The 25,962-nt window shown below is 46.2% G+C and overlaps 1 protein-coding gene across 2 annotated transcripts; it reads right to left on the bottom strand.

Annotated features, from left to right (window-relative positions):
* Positions 1–940: 940 nt before the first annotated feature.
* On the bottom strand, positions 941–25,583 carry glis2b (GLIS family zinc finger 2b). Of its 2 annotated transcripts, none has more exons than XM_046414776.1 (7): positions 24,486–25,583; positions 6,260–6,461; positions 4,731–4,861; positions 3,137–3,274; positions 2,919–3,052; positions 2,709–2,827; positions 941–2,521 (listed from the first exon to the last, which is right to left on the bottom strand). In XM_046414776.1, exons 2-7 carry the CDS (start codon positions 6,435–6,437, stop codon positions 1,788–1,790), a joined length of 1,434 nt encoding a protein of 477 aa, XP_046270732.1. In that variant the 5' UTR covers positions 6,438–6,461; positions 24,486–25,583; the 3' UTR covers positions 941–1,787. The 2 variants fall into 2 exon arrangements, with proteins under 2 accessions (XP_046270732.1, XP_046270731.1); XM_046414775.1 differs by having other exon boundaries at positions 3,137–3,292; positions 24,486–25,581.
* Between the last annotated feature and the right edge of the window lie 379 nt (positions 25,584–25,962).

Below are 25,962 nucleotides of genomic sequence, written 5' to 3'. Positions count from 1 at the left end.
TGTTGGGTGAGGATCCTCCCGTGCTCCTCCACCTGTGGAGACTGCAGTCAACATTATACATGCATCACAAGCCAGGAAGGACCCCACAGCAAAACTGACCCTTGCAAAAAACAAACAAAACAAAAAAAAAAAAAAAAAAAGAAACAAGAGCAAACTAGTTTTTAAAAAACCTTGACTTGGCAGTAACATTTCATAAAACATGTAAGGAATATAGTGTGTGTTAAGTGCATGTTGACTGCTTAATCGAACCATGAGAAAAGTTTTCCCAGAAGTCATATGAGTCTTCTTTTTTTTTGTCTTTTTTTTTGCCCCTTTTGGACAGAGTAAAATGAGGCAGTTTGCAACAGTGTGGCTTCCTAGTCAGTCCAGCTGTATGTGGCATTGAGTGCATCACACCCCCCTCTGTGGCACAATACACACATCACTATTTCCCCTCTTCAGGTATTTTTGGCACAGTATGGGACTCGCTGAACTGGCGACAAAACCCGACGAGACTAAGTGGGGCTTCAGCTGGACAAACAGCTGGTTTTCACAGCTGGCTTTCGGTCGGGTCACCTTCTAAAATACAAGACACTAGTGTTTATCGCCACAGTAGCCCTTTCATACACAAACTGACCGTGTTGATTCGATTACGGGAAAGCAGCTGGACAATCCAGAAGTAGAACAGTGCGGTGCTCTGAAAATGGAAGGCAGGATGTTGTGCATCGTGTCCTGCCAGAGGGGGGAGCCAGACACATCAGTGCCTTAAATTTCACTTGTGTATAAGAGGAAGTGATGATTGGTCATTGTCAGGTGATGTAACACCATTTGTCTGTGTCAAGTCCTCAGTCCTCTCTGTGCTCTAAAAGCCCCTTAGTCTGCACGCCCGGCACACATTCTTGTTGGTCACCGTCCCCAAACTGGGAATAGATTGTCAGAAGTGCTCTCTCCCAGTTTGTGTTACACTGGGGGGGGGAGCTGAGAGGTTAGCAGCAGTTTTGAGGTTTTAATACTATAACCAGTTGACACTATTAAGTGCTGTGTTTAACTGAACTGTCTTAGAGCTGAAACTGCAGCCTGTTCCTGGACAAAACCAAGACAGTTTCGAGTTCACTTGCTTTGGTGTGGCAAGCCCGTCTGAATCATATTAATCACAGCAGCCTGTGAAAAATAGGTTGTAACTTTAAAATCAGCCGTGGAGAATCGTCCTGTTTTCGTGCACGTCGTTTTGCCTAACTGTGAGTGCGTCATTCGGTTTCATGGTGTGTCTATCTCACTGCTAAGCTGGAGGCACACTGTCGATAAAGTACAGTCATATAAATACTTATCAATGAATCGGGACTTTTGTAAGAACACAGAGCACTAAGACTGTCACGTTCGTGGTCCCTGTCCACAGAACCAGCAAACAGGAATGAATAAAGTATAAAATAAAAGAGAGCAAAGAGGAGCCCATTATCAGGCCTTGTGATAGAAATACAGAGCCATACATGGTCCTGAACAGAGTTCTTGGGCCTCAGGTTTAGTTTCCCATCAATGCAAGAGGCTTGCGTTGTATACTTAATTCTTGTGAGGTGTACTGTTAGCTGTTGCTCTGCCGATCGAGGGTTTGATTTGAGTTTCTCTACAGTTTTCACCTTTTCCAACCTCCCTCTGGGTTTGATTGTGCGAGCCAGTCCCTATCACCTTTGACCGCCTGTACCCACACTACGGCGTTCACCCTCCCATCCCGACCCCCTGAGCTCTTCTGGAATGTGTGTGTGTGTGTGTATGTGTGTATGTCTGTGTGTGTGTGTGTGTGTGTGTGTGTGTCAGTTAACCACAGCTGGCTTGAGCACCACAGTGCCTGGAGGGATGACCACCCAGGACATGGGATCATGAGACCCTGTGGAGAGGTTCAGGATCCTTCCCGTCACCTCGTTCTTGGCCTCCTCCTCCCGGCCCTTCTTGGCTTGCTGGCTCTGGGCCCTGCGCTCAGATGAGGCTCCCAGCATGGGCACCATTGGCAGGCCCATGGTCGAGGAGGGGAACGCTGATGAGAGCAGGGGGGACTTGGCCAGGCTCAGCGGGGAGCTGTTGAAGGACAGGATGGGTCCCACGCTGCCTGGAGGTGAGCTGGGGCAACCCAGTGTGCTGAGGTCCAGGGGCCGAGGACTTAGAGGAGACAGTGGCAGGGCACCACCAAGACCCTGCAGAGCATGGCCTCCCAGGAGAGCAGCCGCAGCTCCTGGGATGATAATGTGGGCTGCACTCACATAGGACAGCTCTGAATCCTTCCCCACTTCGCTAGCAAGCCCACCACTTTGACTCCCCTTCAGCAAGGAGCCCACCCCACCTGGTGAGCTGTGCTCCTGAGCCACAAAGTGGCCGTGGGCCTTGATGTGCTTGCGGAGAGAGCTGGGGTCTGTGTAGCGCTTCAGGCAGCCCACCATCTTGCAGTAGTAGGGCTTGTCCACATAGTGTGTGCGTGTGTGCTTGAAGCGGTCGCTGGAGTTGGAGTAACGCTTGTTGCAACCCTCGTAAGGACAAATGTAGGGCTTTTCACCTGCAGTGAGGGGAAATGATCCAGATGTGGAGAATTCATTCACTTATAATTTTAACATACAACGCTTAAGAAAGAACATATCAGCTTTGACGTGCAAAATAAGCATTTTGTTTAAATATAACACCCTGTAAGTCTTTGTGGCAAACACATATTTGTTATTTGTGCTTCATTTCAATGCACCACCGACCTGTGTGTGACCGGTTGTGTATCTTAAGGTTCTCCAGGCGCGAGAAGCTCTTGTTGCAGGTGGGACAGCGGTGAGGCTTCTCGTTAGTGTGGGTGCGGATGTGGATGAGCATCTTGTACCTGCAGCCATAAATTCATCATCACAGCTTCCTCTTGAATCCCCGCCCCCCACACCACCATAATTAATACTGAGATTGTATGATTTTCTCACCTAGCATTGAAACCCCTCCCTTTGCGAGCACAGCCCTCCCAGTGGCAGCAGTACCCAGAATCCTTTTCAGGTTTGACATGGAAGTCATTGACATGATCCACCAGGTCTTGCAGAGAGTCAAAGAGCAGATGGCACTGGAGGAGAGTAAACATTCGACATTTCATTATCTGCTATGAAGATAAAACTTTTTTCATGACACCCTACTTTCTGGGTCCTACCTTCTTCCAGCGACAGGCCAGTTGTTCATCCGCTGAGAGGTCAGGAGAGGCTCTCTTGTCACTCGTCTGGCCAATAAACATGGAGGATGGCAGGTGAAGTCCTGCCCCAGCTCCGATTGGCACAAAGAACTGAAAGGCCTGTGAGATGTGAGAATTCTGGTAAACAAACAGAAAACAGAGATAAAAAGCAACAGGGTTACCGGTACGCTTTAGCTTGTGTGCATGTTTGCTGTGATGTTATTCAAAAGAGAATTGTACGCCTCCGAAAACCTGTCAAGTTGCAGACTCATATAATGTTCATCTTCAGCCTGGCAGCACAGATGATCTACATAACCAGCATAGTTTCAAGGTGGGAACCCAAGATTAGTGTCACCCATTCAGTATATGACATGATGTCACCCAGCTTTAGATGACTGGATGACAAAACAGGTACTGAAGTGAAGCCACTGAGAAAATATTTGATAGAGACAGAAGTCTTTTTTGTCAGTGGAGTACAGAACTGCTGATCTTCATTTTTCCTTTGAAAAATCCACTCTGCTTCTTCTCTTGTAGCCCCCCGCTGTGTGCTACAAAACCTCCCTACATCCCTGAGCTCTGCATGAGTGCTGTTAAGATTCACTGAACCTCAGCTGGGGCTCAAAGAGCTATTGCACCAGCTCACCCACACACACAAAAACACACACACACACACACGGTGTAACTTAACCCAAGCAGAAAACAGACAGGGGTCTTCATGAAAAGTGAAATTGGGAATAAAAGAGTAAGCCCGAGCTGTCTTGTGAGCGTCGGGAAGCACAAATTTAGAAAATTCCTCACAATGTCAGTCTCGTTTTCAGCTGTGTCAGAAATTTGAATGTGACAGATTTCATAAAATGACAGCAATCCCCCCGTGCTGTGGTCCGTCCCTGCATGCAAAACTATGTGAGCTGCTGAGGCTGACAGAACATGTGAGCGTGTGGAGCTGTTCTTCTATAGGAAGTGCTTATTTTCATGTGTGAGAGCGTTATCGAGGGAGGGGCGAAATCACCTCCATGGGAGATAAGGAAAGTGACTATGTGTCTAATGGTGTAGGGGGGCTATTGAGGAATTGGTGGGACGTGAGGCTGCTGAATGGTCCTGGCCTGCGTGTCTCAATTCAGTTGGGAGGGAATTGAATTAGGCGGCGTGAGGTCTGCATGGCTGTACCTTGTCTTAAATCCGATTATACACACAAGCGCACACACGTCATGCCAGTGGGGCCACTGAGTGCAACTTGCACAGACAGGGGCACTTGTTGGGGACACAAGAGATGTTTGATAAGAGCTGCCCCCCCCACCCCCACCCTTTCTCTTTCACAAACAGGCCTCCTGCCTCTTGCATAGCCTGATTCCCTTATGGAGAATGTGACACAGTTCAATGTTGTTCGTGATTTGCTGACCCCAGCAGGCTGAGTCACCCTCAACACTTTCCTGTAGACGGGAAAATGTTGGCCGCTCACTGCTGTGCTGAAACGCAGTGGTTATTCTTTCAACAACTCAGAGGTGAATAGAGAGACACTATGAGAAAACAAGGACAGGTAACAGAGGTATTTGTGTTTAAGCTCAGTCATACTCACCCCTGAGGGGACATAGTTGCCATTGGTCATTTCTGGAGAGCTGGGGGTGTGGCGAGAGGAGGGAGACATGCTCAGGTCCACCACAGGGGGGGTCGGGGTGTCTGTTCGATCATGAGGGACCACCTGCACACCTGAGAAAATGAATACACACCTGTTGAGGTGACCTCTCACCTAGGTGATCTGATACAGGGACACTGGACTTCCTCTGTACCCTCAGTTGGTCTACCTCTTTGGTCCCAACTTAAATATCTCGACTGATAGGTTGATAACGACTGTATCAATGATCGCACAGCGGTCATAGAAATTTTGTACAAATACTCTTGGTTTCTGAGAGGATGAATCTTAAATCAGTGATCTGATGCTTACTATAGTGGCACCATGAGGTTGTCTTTTTGGGTTTTGAGCCAAACTTGACCACTATTGGATGGATTTCCATGAACTTGGCTGCACATGTTCATGTCCTTCTAGTGATCTCTTGTATCTTGCACCACCATCGGGTCAAAATTTCACTTTCACTTTTACTTTTGCTTATGGCTAATGTAATTTCCATTAGCCTCGGCTGTGCTTCAGTCCCCTTCAGTCCTGGTATTATCATCCATCTTGAGTGATCAGATCACAGCTGGACAGCTCAAAGTATAACTATGAAAGCACCCAGGTCGCACTGAGGACACATTTGAGATTCCATCACTGAGACCACATATAGAGATGGTCTGGTCCACATGTGACCACATTCTTTTAGCAGTGTGTACACGAATATGTCCTGGGCCACACTGAAGCAACACCTACTCAGCTGAGGTCCTCCACAAAAAACAAGAAGAGGCCAGAAGAACAGGAAAAATGGTTCACACATTTCCATTTGGTTCACTGTGTTTAAGGCTCTCTTACCTGCCAAAGTAAGCACTACATGTTTGTGAACACGCTGTTTCAACTGCTTTCACCACTGAACTGGTGACCACAACATCCTCAGACTCCCATAAAAAAAAAATCATGCAACCTTGAGAGCTGTTGAGTGAGGAGAATTTGATAAACTTTGCGAAACGGCTACAGTAAATTCTAAATCACTTATGCCTACTTGTAAATGCAATAGAATAAGTTGTTTCTTTCCTTGGCTGTATCAGCCTGTCTGGTCCATGTCTAAAGCGCATTTTCACTGCATTTAGCAGCTGTTTGAACACACTGCGTCAACTAATTCCACTATTTACACTTTATTCATGAAAGGAGCCTAATTTCCACTGCATGGCAAGGCTCAGCTTGACTCAAGAGAGTTTGGGAAATACTACATCAGAGTGCAGGTGATGAGACGACTCTGGCTGATACATGTTGCTCTAGTGATGATTCCCTCTGACAAATCAGTAGTCTGCAGAGTTTTAGCTTCACTTTTCGGTATCAGCTCAGCTCGCTAGGAACCTTGAACAAGGTGATACGAAGAAAAAGACCGGGCACCAGGTGCTGTCCACAACTTTTGCCAATGAAGGCGAACCATGCCATGAAGTGAAAAGGGGTACATGTTGTGTTTTGTTGTTACCCACCTGTGTGTGGAGATGCTGGAGAGGCAGGCTCTATGACTGCGGTACCATCATCCGCCATGCGGAGCTGACGAGCTCGCTTGGGGTGCAGCGGGGAGAGAGGGGGCGAACGCGCTCCTCTGTCCCTCCCATTGGCCCGCCGAGGAAGCTTTAGGTCCAGGGGCTCATCCAAGGACAGCATAGCCGCAACCCGCTGACCTCCCACCTGCACAAACAGTTACAGAGGAGCAGAGTTAAGCTGAGTGGTGCTAATGAAAGATGGCTCATTTTTCATAGAATGAAATGCTGCATTACAGTGTGAAACAGCGACAGACTACAGAGGACAGATTCTCGCACCTGCAATAGTTCCCATGTGAACGTGGTTGAAAGTATCTCACATTCCCCAGTCCCACTGGGTAAGAAATACTCTATAACAATGTTAAACTGGTCACAATCGTAAACCGAAACACTGAGTAAGCCAAAGAAAAATAAACACACACGCATGCACAGAGATCTAAGTGACCCCCTCCTCTTTTTCCACACTGACCTTTACTCACACACTCTTCCTGAGGAATGTCTGCAATCCAATCCAGATGGTCACCCTCCCCGCCAGCCCTGCTTCACCCCACCCCATGGCCAGTCACTGGCCCCTGCACTCTGTCACATCACCCCACAACCCTGGCCACCCCCACCCCCACCGTGTGCACCTTCAGACCCCATGGACCTTTGAGACCCACACACAGGAACCCCCCTAGGCCTTCAGGTCCAGCTGCACCCACTCCATCCACCTCCTCCTTCCTCTAAACACACTGACCTCTGGACCCAGCCTGAGGGTTGTGGGCAGGACGCTTCATCTAGCTGTCATTTTGAGTTCTAGCTGCAGTCTTCCTCTGCCGCCAACACTGACCCAGCGTTCCTGTGTTGAACCGTGCAAGGCAAATTTAGCAAATACCTTCGTTACCAAACACCTAGATGAACCCTGTTGGTCAAGCCTGAGGCACAAGAAACAATCACAAAAGGTTGATAATACACAGAAACAATCATTTTTGAAGAATACACATTCACGCAAGGTGGATCCTTTCGACTCAAATGTAAATAAATAGTGAGACTATTCTTCTTCATCCAGCATGTCCTGATTCACACACACACAGCCAGTGCTAGTACAGTACTGCTGGTTTATAGCCAAGCTCTCCATTCAACACAATGTGTTAAGGTTCACTGCTTCTTCTCACCAGGCTTACACACACACACACACACACCTCCTCAAAGCATTTTCAGTCCACACACACACACACACATAGAGTCGCAGTGTGTCCTATATTCCTGCTTGTGTTCATATAGACCAGCTCCCAGTGTGCATGTTGAGAGTACACCATACACAGACACAGTCATACTTACCAAAACACACACACACACATTAATTATGTGTATAATTATTCAAACTGTAATTTCAACAAATTTACTCTTCCTCCCTCACACACACACGCATGCCGACACACACTTGTAAAAGCCATGGTTGGTAGTGAATGGCGGGCTTTGAGAGCGACTGGCCAGGGGCCACATGAGAAGCCCTTGTGTCTGGGAGGCACGGAGCAGAGAGGTCACCAGGTTCACCAGCCCAGCCAGGGACGACCACTAGCTCTCACACACACACACACACACACACACACACACAAACACAAACACACACACACATACAAACACAGGGGGCGGGAAGGGTACGTACTAAGTCAGCCATAGATAAGAGGATGATGATACACACATGTACCGATCCAACCATAGAAACATACTGTATGCACATGTACACAGGGCGGCATTATGTTATTATCAGCGAGATCTTTATGTGCAGATACACACTCACACACACACACATCCATTCCTTACATCCACATAAAGAATCAATCAAGGATTTGGGTTTTATCTGATCAAAGACCACACTGACAAGCACATGATCCACTGGCCAGTCTTGCTGGGCAGTTTATGTCAAAGATAATTTGAACACAAAGAGCAGGAAAACCCAAAAGAGGTATGCTTTGTGCTAGGAGAAGAGCGTTTACTGGAAAAATGTGGAAATATTAGAACATACATTTATAACACGGTCACCAACAAAAATTAAATGTATCACCACTTCAGGCTTCAAAATTACGCTGGATTTGTACCGAGAGTGAGTGAACCTATCATTTGAGTTTTAACAGCTAAAGTAGGGCCCTCTTGTGTGTCTTTTTTTTACTGTCTAAATAATCAGCCTATCCAGTTACACACATCAAACTCCAAAAAAGAGATTTATCCACATCAGTATTGTAGGTTACACCGTGACACATGCTTAATGGTGGCTTCTGTCAGTTAAACTCAGGCCAGTTGTGTAATGATAAAGGGGGGGCAGGAGGTCACTGGCAGTTGCTCTCATGATCATTTTGACCATAGAGTTGGCCATGTGGGCTAACATTGTTATTAGCTGTAAAAATAAACATGTTTAGATCTGGAAGAGCAGATATGATCTGCACTGAGAATTAGCTGTGGTTAACCCCACATCTCCGCTTCTCTCTCTTTCTTCTGGACTGGGTGGGTATGACTAACTTTCTGTAACTCCTACCACACAGGCTGCCAAGAGTTTTGGCTTCATTGTTTGGCTAAAATAGCAGAAAACCATCTTTCATCCTCCACTCTGAGTGAGTAAAAGCTCTTACCCTGAGGCACAGAACAGGAATCAGTTTAACCTTCCCACAAATCCTACTCTTATCCACTGTGGGGACAAACAGAAAACTGGCCTCCCATCAGTGCTATAATCCATGCTATAAAATGCGATGAGAAACAGATATGGAACTTTTGGATCCATACAACCGTGGAATATAAATCAATTTGGCAGACGCCACAAATCATGTGATCCTACATGTTTCGCTGTGATACCAGCAGAGAGACACTAAAGAGGTCTCCACACACACACAAAAGCTCTTTTCAGGCAGCTATTCCACGTGCAACCCATTACTATACCTCGACAATGGACTGGATAGCTCATCTATTCCAGTTTATTAAGTAGGCCTCCATAGCTACCTGACTCCCGACTGGCCGACTTCTGAAAATGTGCGCTTTTCCTCCACAAGATAAAGAACATTGTGACTATCATACAGCTTGTTGAATTTTGTAGGTGAACTTTACATATTAGACTTGCAACTGCTAATCAATCGAGCAAAATGTCAGCTATTTCAATAACGGACTGAAAATTTTCAGTGTCCTTTTGGATAATCCAATACTCATTGAACTCAGATTTCAATTTAAGCAAAAATGCCAAAAAATCAGTGGTTCCATTCAATAGTAAATTGAATATCTTTGGATTTTGGAGAGATATTTTTAAGATATCACCAAGGATTCCATGGGAACTTAATATGGTCATTTTTCAGTATTTTCTAACATTTTATTGGCCAAAACATTCATCAATTAATCTACAGAATCATCGACCAGTTAACTGATAGAGGAAATAATCGTTAATGTTAGATCCAATACACAACATAATCTTCCAAAATATTTCACAAGATTTAGTTCATCCCCACATATACCTAGGTTTCTAAATTGGGCAACTTAAGCACAAAAGGGCTGAATGAGGAATTGCACTTGAAGCCATTTAAGATTATATTTGTTCTTAAATGCCAGGCATATTTTGAGAGCAAATGGATATTTATAGTATATTTAAAGTCAAATACAGACTGACTTTGAAATTAAAAACGAATAATAACACATTGTGTTTTGTAGTCACTTATTTCTGTATCAACAAAGAACAATGACATTTTGTAAGCAGTGTTTTCCAAAAAAAAGGGAAGTTGACAGATGACTGATCATTTAACTGTGTATGAGGAAACCAGAGACAGCTTGAGACACCACCCTGATGACGGTAAGTTGGCCAAAAGCCTCTGGTGGACAAAGCATGGCACACAGGAGAGGAGTTGTGTTATGGTTTGGCTTTATATGTTTTCTGTTGTGTTTTTCTCCTTGTGCTCTCTCTGTTCCCCCTCCTTCTTCTGTTCTTTTTGCAGAGCTTGTGTGTGGCAGGGGGTGTGGCTGGCTCCTCCGTTTGGCAGCAGAGGCACACCTGAGTTCCATCAGCCTATTCCCTCCACTTTATAAGCCCGGCCTGCACTCCTGCTTGCTGTCAGATTATTCTATGCTCTACTGCTGTATGCTGTTCACCTGTGTTACCTGAACAGAGATTCTCCTGTGTTATGCTGCTGAAGATTTCTCCCTGCCAGCCAGCACCTGCTTTTGTTCTGGATTTTGTTTGTAGAGTGATTAAAAGAACCTTCTGTTCCCACTCACTAGTGTGCACGTCTCTGCTTTGGGGTCCTAGTCTTAAAAGAACTTAACGCGTTAGGTGTTTTGATGGACTCGCACTGCTCTGAATCTCACTGTGTGTGCATTCTCCAAAAACTTCTGGCAAAGAAACGTGACAATCTAAATTCACTTGAAAATCTATTGCATCTTTGAGAAACACAGCAGGTCATACGAAATCTACAACACTGTCTACACCCAAGCCAGTCCACACACGACTAATGTGTTCCCGGTGGAGTCAACAGGCTCGGCTCCTGTTGAATCAGTCCCCACTGCTGGACTTCACCTCAGCCCACCCTCAAGATTTCTTGGTGGGGAAATAGTAGAGACTAGCTGGGAAATGACTCACAGTGTGTGGATCTTGGACTGAAGTTACAGGATCTCGACTACATCCTACCAAGAGCTGTGATCGCTGAGAGGGGGTTTGTGGGAAATGTGAGACAAAGAGAAAGGGTGCCTGAGAGTGATACAGACAAGGAAGGAGCATGGTGTCGTTTGTGTGTGCAATGCCTGCGTGACATGCGAGTTTGTGCGTAAAGCTCAGTGGCGGATGGCTGTGAAGTTTGTGGAAGGGGTGTTGGCTGGCCCCCATGCAGACTTCCTTGCTAAGCCGTGGGGTCGACAGCCTCTCTGAAAGACAGCATTGTCCCTTCTCTGGGCCCTCTCCTCTCTCCCGAGCAAAGTAAACACAAGCTACAGCAGCTGAACGGTGGAGAGAGAGAGAGAGAGAGAGAGAGAGAGAGAGAAGGGAGAGGATGGAAGACCGAAGGGGCCACAGTGAGGATATACAGGGGTGAGGATGAAGGGAGGAGGAAGTGACAGAGGAAGAGAGGCCCTGAAAGAAAGGTTTGTGTGTGTCCTCTTTAGCAACCCCGATCAACTATTCCCCTGGATAACCCTTTCCCACATCCACCCCGTTTAGGACACCGCACAAGTCCCTTTGATGATGTGTGTGTGTGTGTGTGTGCGTGCACACATGGAGGTGAAAACGGGTCGAGGTTGGGGGGCGGGTGTGGGAGTTGGCTGATGGGTGAGGGAGCGCAAGGGGGGCATCAGGTCAAAGAAGGGCTATGGGCTTCAACACCTCCATGCTCTGAGTCTTGGCTCACACGGATCAGCCCTGACCCTTAACGCCGCTCTGACAGATTGATCTCCAGCCTGATCCGATCGGTTCGGTCTGCTGCGGTCTGATGGTGCCGAGACGAGAGCCAACAAAAAGCATCAACGTGTATCAAAAACTGTGCGGTGTAACATCATTATGTTACAGGGTACCAAAATCGGATTGCGTAATATTTTGTTTTTGGTGAGGGTTTTGGAGACTGAGAGAATGTGTGGCCTCCCTCTGAGGCTGGCTGTAACTTAATCTGCCTCCTGCTGTGGCCCTGGGAGGTGGTCTGTAGGAGGTAAGCCATCACTCCCTGAGGCTCTTTGCGCTCTCTTGTTCACTCTCACACAGAATTCAGAGAGAGAGAGAGAAAGAAAGTAGTGGGAACTTCTAGCGACTGATGGTACTGATGTGATTGCGAGTGTGACTATGGAAGTATGTATACAAAAACAGATGTGTTGGAGAGGTAATAACTAACATCTTTCATATCATCACAGTGAACAACTGTTAAAACTTTTGTTTGTGGTCTCAATAGGCCATCCCCTGCTGGCCTGGCCTGGACTAGACTGACCTGGCCTTGTGACCTTTCAAGCAATCGGGGTTGAGCAGAACTCTGACCAATAAACTGGCTTGCCAAATACTATAGGACTTAATTAGCTTATCACAAATTGGCTAATAAGAAACAAAAATTTGCAGTAATGAAATGACAGCCTATGTGTCTCCATTACATAGATTATCCAACTCAGAGCACTGCCAAGTTTATTTTTCAACAGCAAATTGTCTTGCTTGTCACATAGGTTGGTCATTGATCTTTAACGGACCACTTTAAAGACTCCTGATCGCAAATATTTGTTTTTGTAATGCGTTTATGACCAAAAATGACATCCAGATGCCAGATGCTATGACTTCAGAAGATTCACTCGCAATATATCGGTCATGTCAGTGACTCTGAGATTACTAAAACATTATAGTAGATTTTGTTTTGGACTTTGTTGTGAATCAATTTTCAAAATTGCGAACAAATACACAGAAGTAATTCCCTCAAGTACACCCTCTGCACCATTAAATCTCAACATCTGCAACATTGCAGCAGTCACATTTAATGACCTGGAGGTAAATATCTCTGTTTTGTAAATATGCTTCCATTAGCTTTCGTAACTCTGTGGTTTAGCACAGCATAGTCTTGCAGTTGCACCACAGGTCGTGTCTGGACCTGCTGGTTTTTCCATCCACCAGGTGGAACAGCCAGAGTCAAAGGTGACTGACTGAGGTGTGGGTGTGGCGTGAACTCTGACCCCTGGCATTTGGGTTTTACATCTGTAACTGGGCAAATCAGGAATAGACAACCTGTCACGTTTCAAGCAGTTTTAAACACACAGTACTCTGAATAATCGGATTTATATATAACAACCGCATTTCAAAGTAAAGCAATTTCCTTTTTCGGTTTCCTTCATAGCCGGATTTACATGGTGAGATTAATCAGAGAAGTATGCGATGTAGCAAGAGTCACATTTTATCACAGACAATGATAAGGACATGTTAACATCTATTTATTTATATGTTTGATGCTGATTTAGAGACAAAAAGAAAACAGGCCCAAAAATGGTCATTCCTACATTCCCACTTCTGTCATTGCTGACGTTTCTTGAGGTAATATCCAGGAGTGACCCAACCTCCACTGACACATACACACCCGAGCCACAGCCCCCGAGTACGCCCTCCACCCACGAGCCCTGATGGATCACTCAACACGCAAACACACACAGCTGAGAGATTTTTTTTTCCCCTTGCCTCTGTCCTCCTCAGCCAGCCGCCTCCTCAGACAGGAAACCTCAGTTTCCACTCCTCCTCCTCCTCCTCCTATGGGCCTCTCGTTCCCTCTTTCTCTCTCTCTCTCTCTTTATCCCTCTATTCTTTGCTTTTGTTTTTCTTTCTCCTTCACCAACTCTTTCACTTCATTCTTCTCATCCACCTCTCAGTCTTCTCTCACATGCAACTGGCTTTTAATGGTACATTAACTGCCAAATTAGCTGCTCTAGTCACACCATCTCTCCAAGATAAATTGATGTCAAAGAGTTTTCTTTTAGCCTCAGTCTAAACTTCTCTCCTTCCCCTTCCCCCCGCACACCGGATTGTACACAGTATTATGTAATAGCAGCATGCTTGGAGCCATTGGGGAAGGGCTACTGAGGAAAAAGACAGTTGTTGGCGCGCTGAAGTCACGACGGCTGCAAGACAGAGACAGAAGGACACGTGCACTCGCATGCTTCAACACAAGGAGAAATAAGCACAAGAGTGCCACTTGTTCTTTTATGGTTTTAAAACAAGAAAAGGAATCAATCTCCCGCAAGTAAGAGTGTGAGCGTGCAAAATTAAGTAATAATGATGCAAAGGAGAGGAAGGCGCGTGAGACAGGAGAAAAGAAAATGGGAGGGATAGACAGACTGAAGGAGGGAGAGAGTGCAACAGGAAGCTTCTCAGCGAGCTACCGATGGCCTCCAGCCAGAGCGTTCAGACACTGAAGAATTCCAGGCAGAGGGCAGGCAGGGAGGGAAGGTGCCAGGAGGGAGGGAGGGAGGCACAGAACGAGGAGGGCGGGACGCACTTGCGGTTTGTTGTCAAAGGGGACTGCTGCATGAGAAAGGAAGAGCACGCGCTTAAAGTGGTGTCTCTGTTGTTGAACATTAACGTTCAAACCTTCGCTTGAAGAATCGTGCAGTTGCTCTTCCTCATTCTTTTGCTTTTGTTATAAATTTTCGTTTAGTAAATGGGAATTTCATCTGTAAATCCATGCTGTGTTTTGATTTTCAAAAAAAAAATCAATAAGAAGCTGCAGCATAGGCAGACAGTAGGATTCAGTAGGGAAAAGACCTCTGATGGCAACGCAGCAGAGCTGAAACGACGATTAACTGCTCAGTGAATCAGCAGAAAATTCATGGTAAACTCAAATCAACTTTAGAGTCCAAAATCACACATCGCAACACATTGTGTAAAATGGACGACACCACCTTGATTCGAGGGAGGAAAATCCCCAACGAAACCCTTTTTACATGGAAAATAAATGAGAGAAACCAGAGGAGTGGCAGAGGACGAATTCTTCTCAGACAGACATAATATAACATGTACAGACCAACAAAATCACAGAAATAGACTGATTACAATTACAGCATTTCTGATACATGAGCATAATAAAATGACAAAATAGCAATATTTTGCTCTGTTTTATATCATTATAATCCGATATATTTATCTCTCTGCCTCTCCTTTTTTCTCTTTTTACTATTTTCTTTTGCTTTAATTAACTAAAAATTAACTGATTCTGAAAACTACTGTTAGTTGCTGCCCTACGTGCAGCATAGCAGGAATTACTTAAATGTGTTACATCATAGGCTGTCATACATACAGGCTACTGTCAGAAAGCCTTACAGGCCATAAGGCTAAACCCCAGATTATCATGCAATACAGTGACATCTGACCTGACTCTTGGCTCTTGGTGGGGTGGAGATGGAACAATGGATGGATGACAAAGGAGGCATAATCAATATAAGAAAGCGTGCCTTTAACGAATAAGAATCTTCAAATCTACATGCAAACTAAGATTTTGAGATTTGTTTCCCACCCTGTAATTCATTCAGATGGGTGTACCTCAGGGTGCAAATGTCATTAGAAAATCTTTTTGGCAATAAAAGCAACCATACAAAGTTACTTTGACAGAACAGAGGCGGGTTTAAGAGGAGAGAGTAGCTGCACATTGGCATGAGGCTAGGAAACTTCTCCCAAGCTGCAGTCGATTTATTAGACTTCCTAGTAGCTGCTATATGACATGAACATAACGTGATTGAGGGTCCACGTGCAGCAACATGTGTTTTGAGTCTCTGGTTAGCTTTTCTCCCACCTACTCTATTTCACAATCAGATGGGCAACATAAATTTTAATAAACTTGTACAGTTTTAATCTATACAGTAGTATCAGGATCAACGGTAAACACATAATCCCCAGCGGACAATGACTCAGTGTTTAAGCAGTAAACCCAACACTAATGCTTAAGGCACTTCACACAACGGTACTGTAGGCTTTAAAGAGTGGTGAGTAATCTTACAATAACGTGGGGCATTTCACAACATAGCAGTTTCATAGCGCAGCAAAGGGCGGCGGGAACCAATGAACACAGCAGGAGGCCTACCTCCATCTGTGAAAAGAGAAGAGTAAAAGTGTGTGTTTGTCTTTGGACTCAGGAGATTTGATCGACATCCCCACCCTGGCTTATTTTGACCTCCTGCAGTCAGTGAATGCATCCCCTCCAAACCCCTCACTCTGCCATACTTCCACATAAACAAAAACATGTACAGTCTCCCTCAGCTCTATTCCTCAGGCTATCTCCTCTTCCTCTCCTTTATCAACTCCTCTCACATCTCTCTCTCTCTCTCTCTTTCTGCTGCCCCCCCCCTCCTTTTCAGTCCATTCCTGTGGCCTCTCCCCACAGGCAGTGATGCAATCCTCCGACTCCTGCGTGCAATCACAGGGTCTGGAGTCGGCTCACCAGCCAAGCAGGGGCGTCACCGCACCACGCTCAGTAGGAAAGCAACAGAAGAAAAGAGGAGAGGTGGGGGAGAAAAGGAGAAATGAAGCCAATGAGAGAGGAAGAAAAAACAGTCTGAGGTTGTCAGAACTGGTGGTGGGTGAGGAAAAAATACAGCGATAAAAGTTTTACAGTTTGTGCAACAAAGTTTGAGGTAAACATGGTTTCGTTTTATGTTAATGTGGTGAAGAATGTGTGTGTGTGGGGGGGGTGTAGACTACATTGTAAGTTTTCTTAAGGTACTTGGGGAAACTTTTGAATGAATTTGTTTCTGAAGGCCCAAACAACATCAACAACACTTTGTCCTCTCATCTGCCCACAAACCAGCTGTGTCCTTTTTTGCTGCCTTTGCTGGATAGGGTCTGTGTTTCGGAAGTGATGGTTGTTTGCTACTCCCACACTAAATGCTGCCATTCCAGCTGACTCACACCAACATTAGCATTATTCTAATGTCTAGACTGGCAGTTCGAAACTCAAGTTATATTTGTGGTGGTATAACGTTGTCAGCCGTTCTGGCTTTATAGCACTCTCTCTTCAGATCTTGTACTTTTCCACACAAAACTGTCCATTTCTCTATCTTTCCTTGCTGGGGCAGTATAGATGGCATGTGATAGTGCTGTGAGTATATAATGGACATGCAATGGCACACTAAGCTCTGCATGCAAGCAAAGAGTGATCTTATCAAACACAGCACACTAAGGAAAAAGAATTTACTGAACTTTAAAAGGGCCAAGTTTAAAGCGAGTGAGACCTTGGAATAGTTGTGTTTAAATGTGCATGCATGTACACACACGCCACACACACACACACACACACACACAAGCTCGTCCCTGGTTTGCAGATCTCGTAGAGGCAGACCTCCCCTAGAGGCAGCACAATGAGCACAAGGTCAGGTTAGGAATGCAAAGCACTGGCACCTGCCTAAATCTTTAAAATACCAGGTTCACTCAGCACACATGCACACAAACAAAAGGCCACTCCCTAAAAACCGAGTGCCGGATTTAAACCTTAAGAGAAATGACTTCAGCCCAAAATGAAGCACACAGGTGAGCACCCCACCACTTGAGGTTGTATTAAAGTATATCCACCTCGTATATAGCCACAACGGCCTCAAGCTCTTTTCAGGGTTTAACTAAATGTACAAAGCAGCTGCAGTCGAACTCAACAGGAGATGTTAAATTCTGTTAAATTCTCTCACTGGTGAGAACACAGCACCAGTTCTAAGCCACTGGGTAGGAGGGAATGGGAGGAGGTCCAGAAATCCCTCTCTCTTTTCCTCCCCCCCTCTCTCCCACACAGTTACCAGCAAGCTGAGGGCAGATTAATAGGGGTGACATGCGAATGGAAACTGTGGTTCGATAAGCAGCAAACCCAGGCTATATTTCAGCACCAGCTGCTGGGCCAACATGGTCTTTCCTACCAATGACAACTTCAGGAATCAGGGAAGGAAGTATGGAGGCATACAGTAAGTACACATAAACACACAGACTGTACAGCCGCCTATGTAGAGCCATACAGACATGCATACGTGTACACACACACACACACACACACACACTTGTGCACAGCATGCTGGCTGCGTGTTATGGAGTTCAGACCAGTCCAGCGTGCTGTGGTACCGCTCCAGCTTTGGGAGGGGTGCGCCTGTCTCACAGTCATTTCCTGGACGGGAATATTATGGCACCACACGCATGAGAAACAAACCCCTTTCAACTTTACACACTGACCCCAGCTACTTTCACTCGCTTGCAACTCAGTAAGGCAGCAGGACAGAGTGAACTCCCTGGGAAGCAAGTCTCCTTATTCAATAGCCAAAGTAATATGATCCCAACAACAGCTTTATGCAACACGACCTCCGGGAGGCTGGGGGTAAGGCATGAGGTGGGGTGGTGGGCAATCTCTTTATCGCTGTCTGGGGTGGCTGAGGCCTACTGGACGCATCTAAGGGTGTCGTAACTTTCTCTACTTCTTCACCAAAGAATTCCTGAATGGACTGCCTCTCCCAGTCCCAGAGGGCTGGGTGACACCTGTGCACCAGTCATGCTGTACAAGGGGGGGGGGTACACAGAGCCAGATGTGCTCTGGACAGGGAGTGTCTGTGTGAATGAGCGTTAGCTGGCATGTGGGTCTATATGGCTGCATATGTGTGTTTACGTACAGAGAGGAGGAACAGGACAGGGGCTCGGCTTCTTCAACATACTGAAAGGGGAAGAAAACAGGAAGAGGGAGAAATACAAAACAGCAGAGAGCAATTAACAGACAAAGTGACATGTTGGGTGTTTGTGTGAGTGTGTGTGTGTATTGCAAGGACAAACACACACTGCAGGGCAATCAAGGAGTTCCTGCTTCTTTAAATTTGGGCGTGCCCCCCCCATACTGTCTGCTATACCACCATTTGAGCCCTTCTGCCTCCCTCACCAGTGATCTCACATATACTGTATGTGTACACACAAAGCTTGTGTTGTCCTTTCCTTGTGAGGCCATGCCAACTTAACGGCAGCTCTATGTTCTCCCTCTTCACATGGACCGCCTGTTTTCTCTGAGTAACCCTCCACCCCGCGCCCCCTCCCACCGCGGCTGGCAATAAGACAAGGTCAATATGACGGTCTTTTCTCTCGTCTCTTTTTCTCCCTTTATCTCCCTCCCTCTCCTTTTCTCTCTGTATTCCTGTGTTCTAGCTCAACTAAGTGACAGGCTCCACCCTACAGCTTTTATCTTTTGCGGCTCCATCCAAGAGAGAGGAACAGAAAAAGAGAGCAGAGAGACAGATGCAAAGGGACAGATGGAGGGCGACTGAGATGGCGACAGACAGAGTTGAGCATAATGCTGGAAAATGGAGTAGCACTAAACTCTCGATTTTAATTTGTTGGCTCGTCTGATGTGCGCGATCTGTTGGAAACAAGATTCAGAAAGATCTGGAGCTGATTCCTCTTTTCATTTGGCCAAACGCACCGAACAGCTAGAACTAATAAATGTGCTGTGGACAAACACAATCACAGGAAAGAATGAGCCTAAGAGAGGATCTCAATTAGTGCTAAAGGTCAGCACGATACTCATGCTCTCACACACTCCTCTGTCCTGAATCAATACTGACATTTAGAATCAATTTAGAAACAGCCAGACTCACTGTGACTGACAGCAGCGTTTATTGAGACGCAAGCAAACAAGGAGCAAGGACACTGTAATCAACTGGATGCAGTAAGAGAGAGAGACCAGCTATGTTAAGACAGTAGCTGGTCATTACTCAAGATGGACACTGAAAAGTCAATTCTTACAGCTTTCAGTACCCAAATAAAAACAGTGAGGCTGTTTCATAAAAGATCTAACCTCTAACTTAAAACATTTCCAAATTGCACGAGGCTCCCTCATAAGAAGAAGAAAAAAAAAAACAAAAAACAGCCACACTACATATGAATTGAATTAGAGCTGGCAACATCTCCACAACACCACAGAGAAGGTAAACACTTACAGGCCAAACCTTTTTTTTTTCTCTCTTTTGCTGCATGTATAAGATGGAGAATGTCTTATATAATGTAAGCGTCACTTACGAAGCTGGGGGCTCATGGAAAGTGGGAGACGAAAACACGAGGGAGGGACGAAAGGAGAGAGGGAACCGAAGCGGAGTCAAAAGCAAGGAGGAGATGGAGTCCCAGCGAGTCGCGGACGGAGGGGAACGGGGAGGGAGGAGGGGTGTGAAGGGGGCAAAGTCTGGAAGCTAGCTGACAGGACTGGATATGCCCAGACAGGGAAGCCAGGCCCAGACATGAGAGCCTTATTTGAGTTTTAGAAATACCTTACCAGTCTCTCCCTCATTCCCTTCTTTAAAACACACACACACACACACACACACACACATACACACCATCAATCCCTCTCCCCCGGCTCTCCCTTCTCAGCATGTTATTCCTCACCCGCACTTACATGCAGAGCCCCTCTTGTCCGACTCCTCCCTTTCTTTTCTCTTGAAACAAGCAAACACAAACATACATACCTCAGTCATACTGAACTGCCGTAGTGCTGCTGAGGTTATATGAGAGAATTCAGGGTGTTCGCCAAGCAAGTAAATAATAATACAAACCAGCTGTGTCTCCACTTAAACTGCATTGCTGTGAGCATATTACTGTACAGCTCGGAGCTCCTTGAACTGAGCCCACAGAAACCTAAAGGTTCCAACTAGGTCCAAGTTTACGATCATCTATAAGCGAAATATTTTTAAGTATGGTGGTGGAAACTGACCCAAAATGGACTCAACAGGCTTTCCTCTATTCCCTCTGCTCTTTCTCTGACAGCTCCTTTACATTGCTCCTATTCTTTCAAGTCTTGGCTTTATTCTTTCTTAAACTTTTCCTCATCAAGAGCGCCCTGCCCCAGACATGGTCTGCGTACTGTCTGAAGGGCTCTGCAAGCTAAAATTCTCTCACGATAGAAACACTGAGCAGAGAAGGAGCATTAAAGAGAATGAGAAGAGGTAGGGTGGGGTAGCTGGAGTGAGGCACTGAGTTGTCTGTGTTTATTTTGGAAATGCAGGCCTGCAGACTTGCAGCAGAGGAACTGACCCCTAAACTTCAGCATGGCAGATACTCGCAGAAACAGCAAGTCTCCTGTGCTCATTTGGGATGTCCCATGCAGGTGATATTAAAAAGGCGTAGACCATATATTCCCCTGAGGGCACATTTTAACCCTGCCTGGGGACCTGGGAATGGTCTGCTGCAGGAGGAAACAGTGAGGCCGTGAGGTGATTAGTGGTTACAGTTTAACTGCAGAAAAATGCACGGTCCGTGAGCCCAGCCAGCCAGGGAGCAAAGCGGTATGCGCTGGTCTCTTTTGGTTTGCAAGTTGGTGTGAGTCAAGCTCCATATATCCGCTTTGTCTGTTCTTAACGTATGGGTCCAGGAGTCTGGCCGTCACTCTACACAGCCACATCACACTGCAGGACTCCAAAGTATGAATGTGTCACCTCGAGTGCTGCACACATGGCAATGATTAGTGATAAAATATTTTGGTGAAAAAAACAAAAAAAAAACAAAACAGTGTTGGACTGTTAATGATGTCAAAGCTGTGCGAGCCATTTATTGTCAATTTCAAGTTGAACTTTCAGGTGTTGAATCAACCCTGTTTCTACAATTTACTGAGTTAAACTGTTGTTTTCAGGCTTGTGACTCCTGTGATTTCCTCTAATATACGTACATACCAATAAATATCAACAGCAATACAACCAAGAATTGACCCAGTACAGAAAGACAAAATTTATTTCAAAACAAGGAAGTGAAGATGGCAAAAAAAACATGTGAATTGTTAACTTTCACGATAGCAAATTGGTGACACTGTGGCAGAAGAACTGCTTATGAAAGGCAAATCATTCATATTAACACGAGCATTGTGACACATCCCAGTGTTTATGGGGCTGACATATAGACAAATATATTTTTCCAAGAGATTTTAAAAGATTGTATATAAATCTGACCATGAATACCATATTATACACCATGTCCTTGCTCCAGCTCATTTCACTGAAGTGACACATAGCTTCAGCTGGCTACAATCTGCATCTCCTCTGACATTTTAAGCCCAATCAAAGGTCAAGAGCTGGGATGTGCTGCTCCATTCGACGTGACATAACCTAACACTATTCACATTTCAAATGTTGAGCACCCTTAATGGATGAATCACAACACTGTCTGGCTAGAAATCTGATTAGCATTAATTGCTACAGAGTTCTTGTGCACAGAAAGGACACATCTGCCATGGGAATCTAAAATAAAGCAGCTCTTATCCCTGTGAAGATAAATGAAAGTGTGTATCAGGTGCCTTGTTTTCACTGCATGCTGCCTCATTCATTGAACGCCATAATCCTCCCTCCCCTGCTGCTGAGTTGCCTTTCAGCTTGACCGTAATCCCCAGCAGCTATGGAACCCCGCTGTGATATCAATTCAAAAACAAAAAAAATCACACTAGCTCTCCCAGTGTACTTTGTAGCCACTTGCATTTGCCCCCACCCTTTAATGGAAGCAGCCCTCCTCCCCGCTAAACTGCATGAAAAACAAAACTTTCTCTTGTCACCTTGGATTTCAGAGTGTCTTTGTGCTACCATGCTAACAACGCAAGAATCAACTGAAAATACTTCTCTTTATATCAGATGCGGTAAGCTTTATGAGTGTGGTTTAAGGAATTAAGTACAAGTGCACTGCGGGTTCCCAACATCCCTCTACCACATGCCTCGTGGTTGCTCTCTGACGCAGGAATATGCCATTAGGGTCCACCTTTTCCACCATAAAGCAGCTGCCCTCCCTCACACATTGTGGGACCTCGGGGGTATGATGTCACACAGTTGTGGTGTAGAACAAAGTCTCAAAGCACAGGAAAACTGGAGAGGAGAGGTGTCAACCACACCCATGATTTGATGACACAGACCAGCATGGTGGAAAAGCCTTCATGGTGTATCCTCTTGCATACTAACTGCAGCAGATGCAACAAGTTGGTGTCAAGCTCAGACCAAAGCTTAGAGCAAGCTGTCGCTCCATGCAGCTGTCCAAGTATCTGCATCTGGTCAAGCATGCAGTCACAATGAGAAAATGTACTGCAAAAAACGCTACCCACACAAACACACACGCGTATCCCGTAAGCCTGGAATGCCACCGCAGGGATACACAGCTGGACCCCAGCAGACATCTGGCCTTATGGTGGAGCTGAGAACCTTTTCTCTGAAGTGACTAAGTGCTGTTTAAGAGAGGCGTCGCCTGAATAACCAGTGTTGATGGATGCCTCTCCGTCTGACCCCGGCCTGCCCGTCAGATGGATGTTATGGTTGACCTGCGGCTGAACTGATCATCAGCTGATTGGAAAAACAATGCGGGGAGCAGGCTGTGGATGAGAGGAGCACCTGGGCTCACAGTTCAGAGAGGGGTTACAGATTAAATAGCAGGGGCCTGGAAGAGGGAGGGAGGAGAGGGAGTCAAAGTCCTCCCTTTGCACAGAGCCTGTGCGGCCTCTTTCACAGCTCCTCTTCCCCACATACTCTGAGAGAGGTCCAGTGGGCCCATGGCCAGATCTCCTTCAGCCTCATATGATATCTGTGTGACGGTTTCTCTCGTGCACCTATGGGTTACATCGTTTGCACAATACATCACTGGCACTTTGAAAATACAGCCATCCTCTCGTCCAAAATACTACCGCAGCCCCCTGAGTGAGCCTCGACCTGCATTGTGGCCTAATGCTTTTTAATGATCAGGCCTTATTTCACTCCAGCGCAGGGGCTTGTTAGGTCCGCCTTGGCAGGGCTCTGCTCTTTCCCCCGGCATCGTCTAGAACAATGGGCCCATGGGAGGCAGCCAATGGGGAGAAGGTCCATCCCAAACCCAGTCCCAGTGTGCACACAATTAGGCTTAGGGACAGCGGAATTGCTTAATTGGAGGAAAATAGCTCTTTATCCAGGCCTTTCTGCCTGTGCTCATCCTCGCCCTCTGCACTACATGCTTGGCCTCAACTAACTTAGAATTGGGCTAAACAGAAATTATAAAATGGCAAGAAAAAGATGTTACCAGTCCCAGTAATTATGTATTATGTGAACCACACTGAAAAGAGGTATGTGAAGATGTGCACGCCACCGTGACCAGGGACACTTAACACTTTCATGTGAAAAAGTATATCGTAAATCTGAGAATTTCCTGAATTTCTGGTGGGTGTTTACCTCATGCTTAGCCACCTTTTATTTACCAATACATCACTTGCTGAAGTGACCGTCAGCAGTCTGTAGTCCGTGGCAGTCCGTTGAACTCTTTATCAGATGTTGTGACAGAGCATCAGAGAGCTCAGTACAAGCCCAGCGTCTTACACAACAGCTGGCTGGGCTGTGATGTACGCCTCTATTAAAGAACAGGATCTGTGATACTGCTCTAAAAATGCCTCTCAGGGTTGACGTGGTGGGAGAGCAGTTTAATGGAGGAGGCACACACGCGTTAAGGGTCGCTCCCGTGGTGACAGAGTTACCCACACGGTGTCCGCGTAAATGGCACAGACGCCGGCATAAGCACGTCCGCCACGACCGGCCTTGATCATGACAGTGTGGGGAGTCCAGGCTGCAGGATACGGGAGCACCGCTGGAGAGTCTCTGAAAATAGGTCACTACCCGGTTTGAACTCGTGCAATTTCTTACATCGTAGCAGCGCACTCGGGCAAACGTGGACACACATGACAGCAGACACAACATACAGGACTGACATGCAGGGTAGGGTTTGTTCCTGTCTTACCTTACAGGGAAAAAACGCCTCTTGGATATGGCCGAGATATCTCCGACTTGGCCCCCCTCTTCCAGGTGTAAACTTCGCACGCAAAGTCCTACGGCTCAATCGGTGTCGATGTCTAATGACTCCTCGTCAATTTGTCGCTTTTTTTCTTCGATGAAAAAGAAACCTTGAGCTGACACGTCTTGAAAAAAATATTACTAGGTGTCTGGAGAGGCGGTCCGCTCAGAGACCATTGTCAGGATTATTTCTAATCATGGAAAAATCAAACATAGGCTCAAATGCCAGCGTGTGTGACAGCTGGTTGTTTAAATAAAGACTAATCTATGGAATGACAACCTGGTCTGTCGCCGTGGGATGATAATATGCTGCATGTTATCATGCCACTGGAAACCCGTCAAAAAGTGTAAACACCCAGATCCGTAGCCTTAACTGTTCCCCGCTAAGGAAAAAAAAAGAAGACCACTGGTTGTGTTGTGCATCAAAACCGCGTAGGTGATTTCTTCCTAAATTCAAAGCGCATCGCTTAATGGCAACGCTGGTCAAGCGGGGGTTTCCTATGGGTGGTCGTGGTTCTCCTGGCGGGGTGGGAGGGCAGTTCAGACCAGAGGGATGGCACGAAGTGGTGGGTAGGGTAGATAGGGCGGGTTGGCGTCGGGGTGTGGGGTAGAGGGGCGGAGGATCGTCTCCTTCTTCTTCTTCGGTGCTTTTCCAGATGACGAGGTGGGGCTGTTTGCTTTCTTTGCTCGCAGTTATCCCCGCGACTCTTCTGTGTTTTTTTCCCCCCCTCCACCTCCTCTGAGCACTCGAGGACGCGCTGAGTGTTGCTGGTAGTCTCCCCCACGACCGTCTGAAGCGCACAGACAGCCGCCCGGAGACCAGCCAGCCCGTCAGGACCAGCTCAGACTCTGCCAGCTCAGCGCATGCTTACTGCTCCGCCCCTCCACCATGGGCAGTCCCCGGCTCCTCTCCAAACTCTCCCCCTCTTCTCTCGCTCCCTCTCCCTCCCTCGTTCCCTCTGTCTGTCCTCACGGCCCTCTCTCCGCCTCAGCTCCCCTGCATCACCATGCCTTCCTGAGGGATAACTGCCCTCTGTTCCTCGCTTGTTTGTTGTCCTGTTAAATGTTGTCTTCTCGAGAGTTTTGTTGACATATCTGCTCTCAGACTAAAAACCGGTGAAAACAGTGTTATTGAAAAGTCCTGATTTCCAAAAGCCGGTGATTTTACTTCTAATGTATACTTCCACCCTCAGTAATACAACACTGACAGCTATGTACTACACTAACAATAGACACAGGGAAGATTAACGCGTCACTTAAGATAGAACAAAATAAAACAAAACAATAAATAAATTAAAACAGACACTCAAGTTTTCAGTCCCTTTGCTTAAGTCAGAATAGCAATACACACATGTTACAGTTCTATTATTATTATTACAGTTCAGTTAATATTGCTTTGAAAAATTTTCTACACTGCCGGTAAT

This window comes from Scatophagus argus, chromosome 16 (assembly GCF_020382885.2).
Source record: "Scatophagus argus isolate fScaArg1 chromosome 16, fScaArg1.pri, whole genome shotgun sequence".
Taxonomy (NCBI): domain Eukaryota; kingdom Metazoa; phylum Chordata; class Actinopteri; family Scatophagidae; genus Scatophagus; species Scatophagus argus.
Note: the sequence above shows the minus strand (reverse complement) of the source record. Positions and strands in the feature narration are given on the sequence as shown.

Bases quoted from the DNA above. Each gene is read 5' to 3' on its own strand.
- glis2b (XM_046414775.1), bottom strand. From the start codon at position 6,437: ATGCTGTCCTTGGATGAGCCCCTGGACCTAAAGCTTCCTCGGCGGGCC. The intron at 3,053-3,136 runs GTAGGACCCAGA...ACTCTCCTCCAG, and splicing joins TGGCCTGTCGCTGGAAGAAG to TGCCATCTGCTCTTTGACTC. The intron at 2,828-2,918 runs GTGAGAAAATCA...TTATGGCTGCAG, and splicing joins GGGAGGGGTTTCAATGCTAG to GTACAAGATGCTCATCCACA.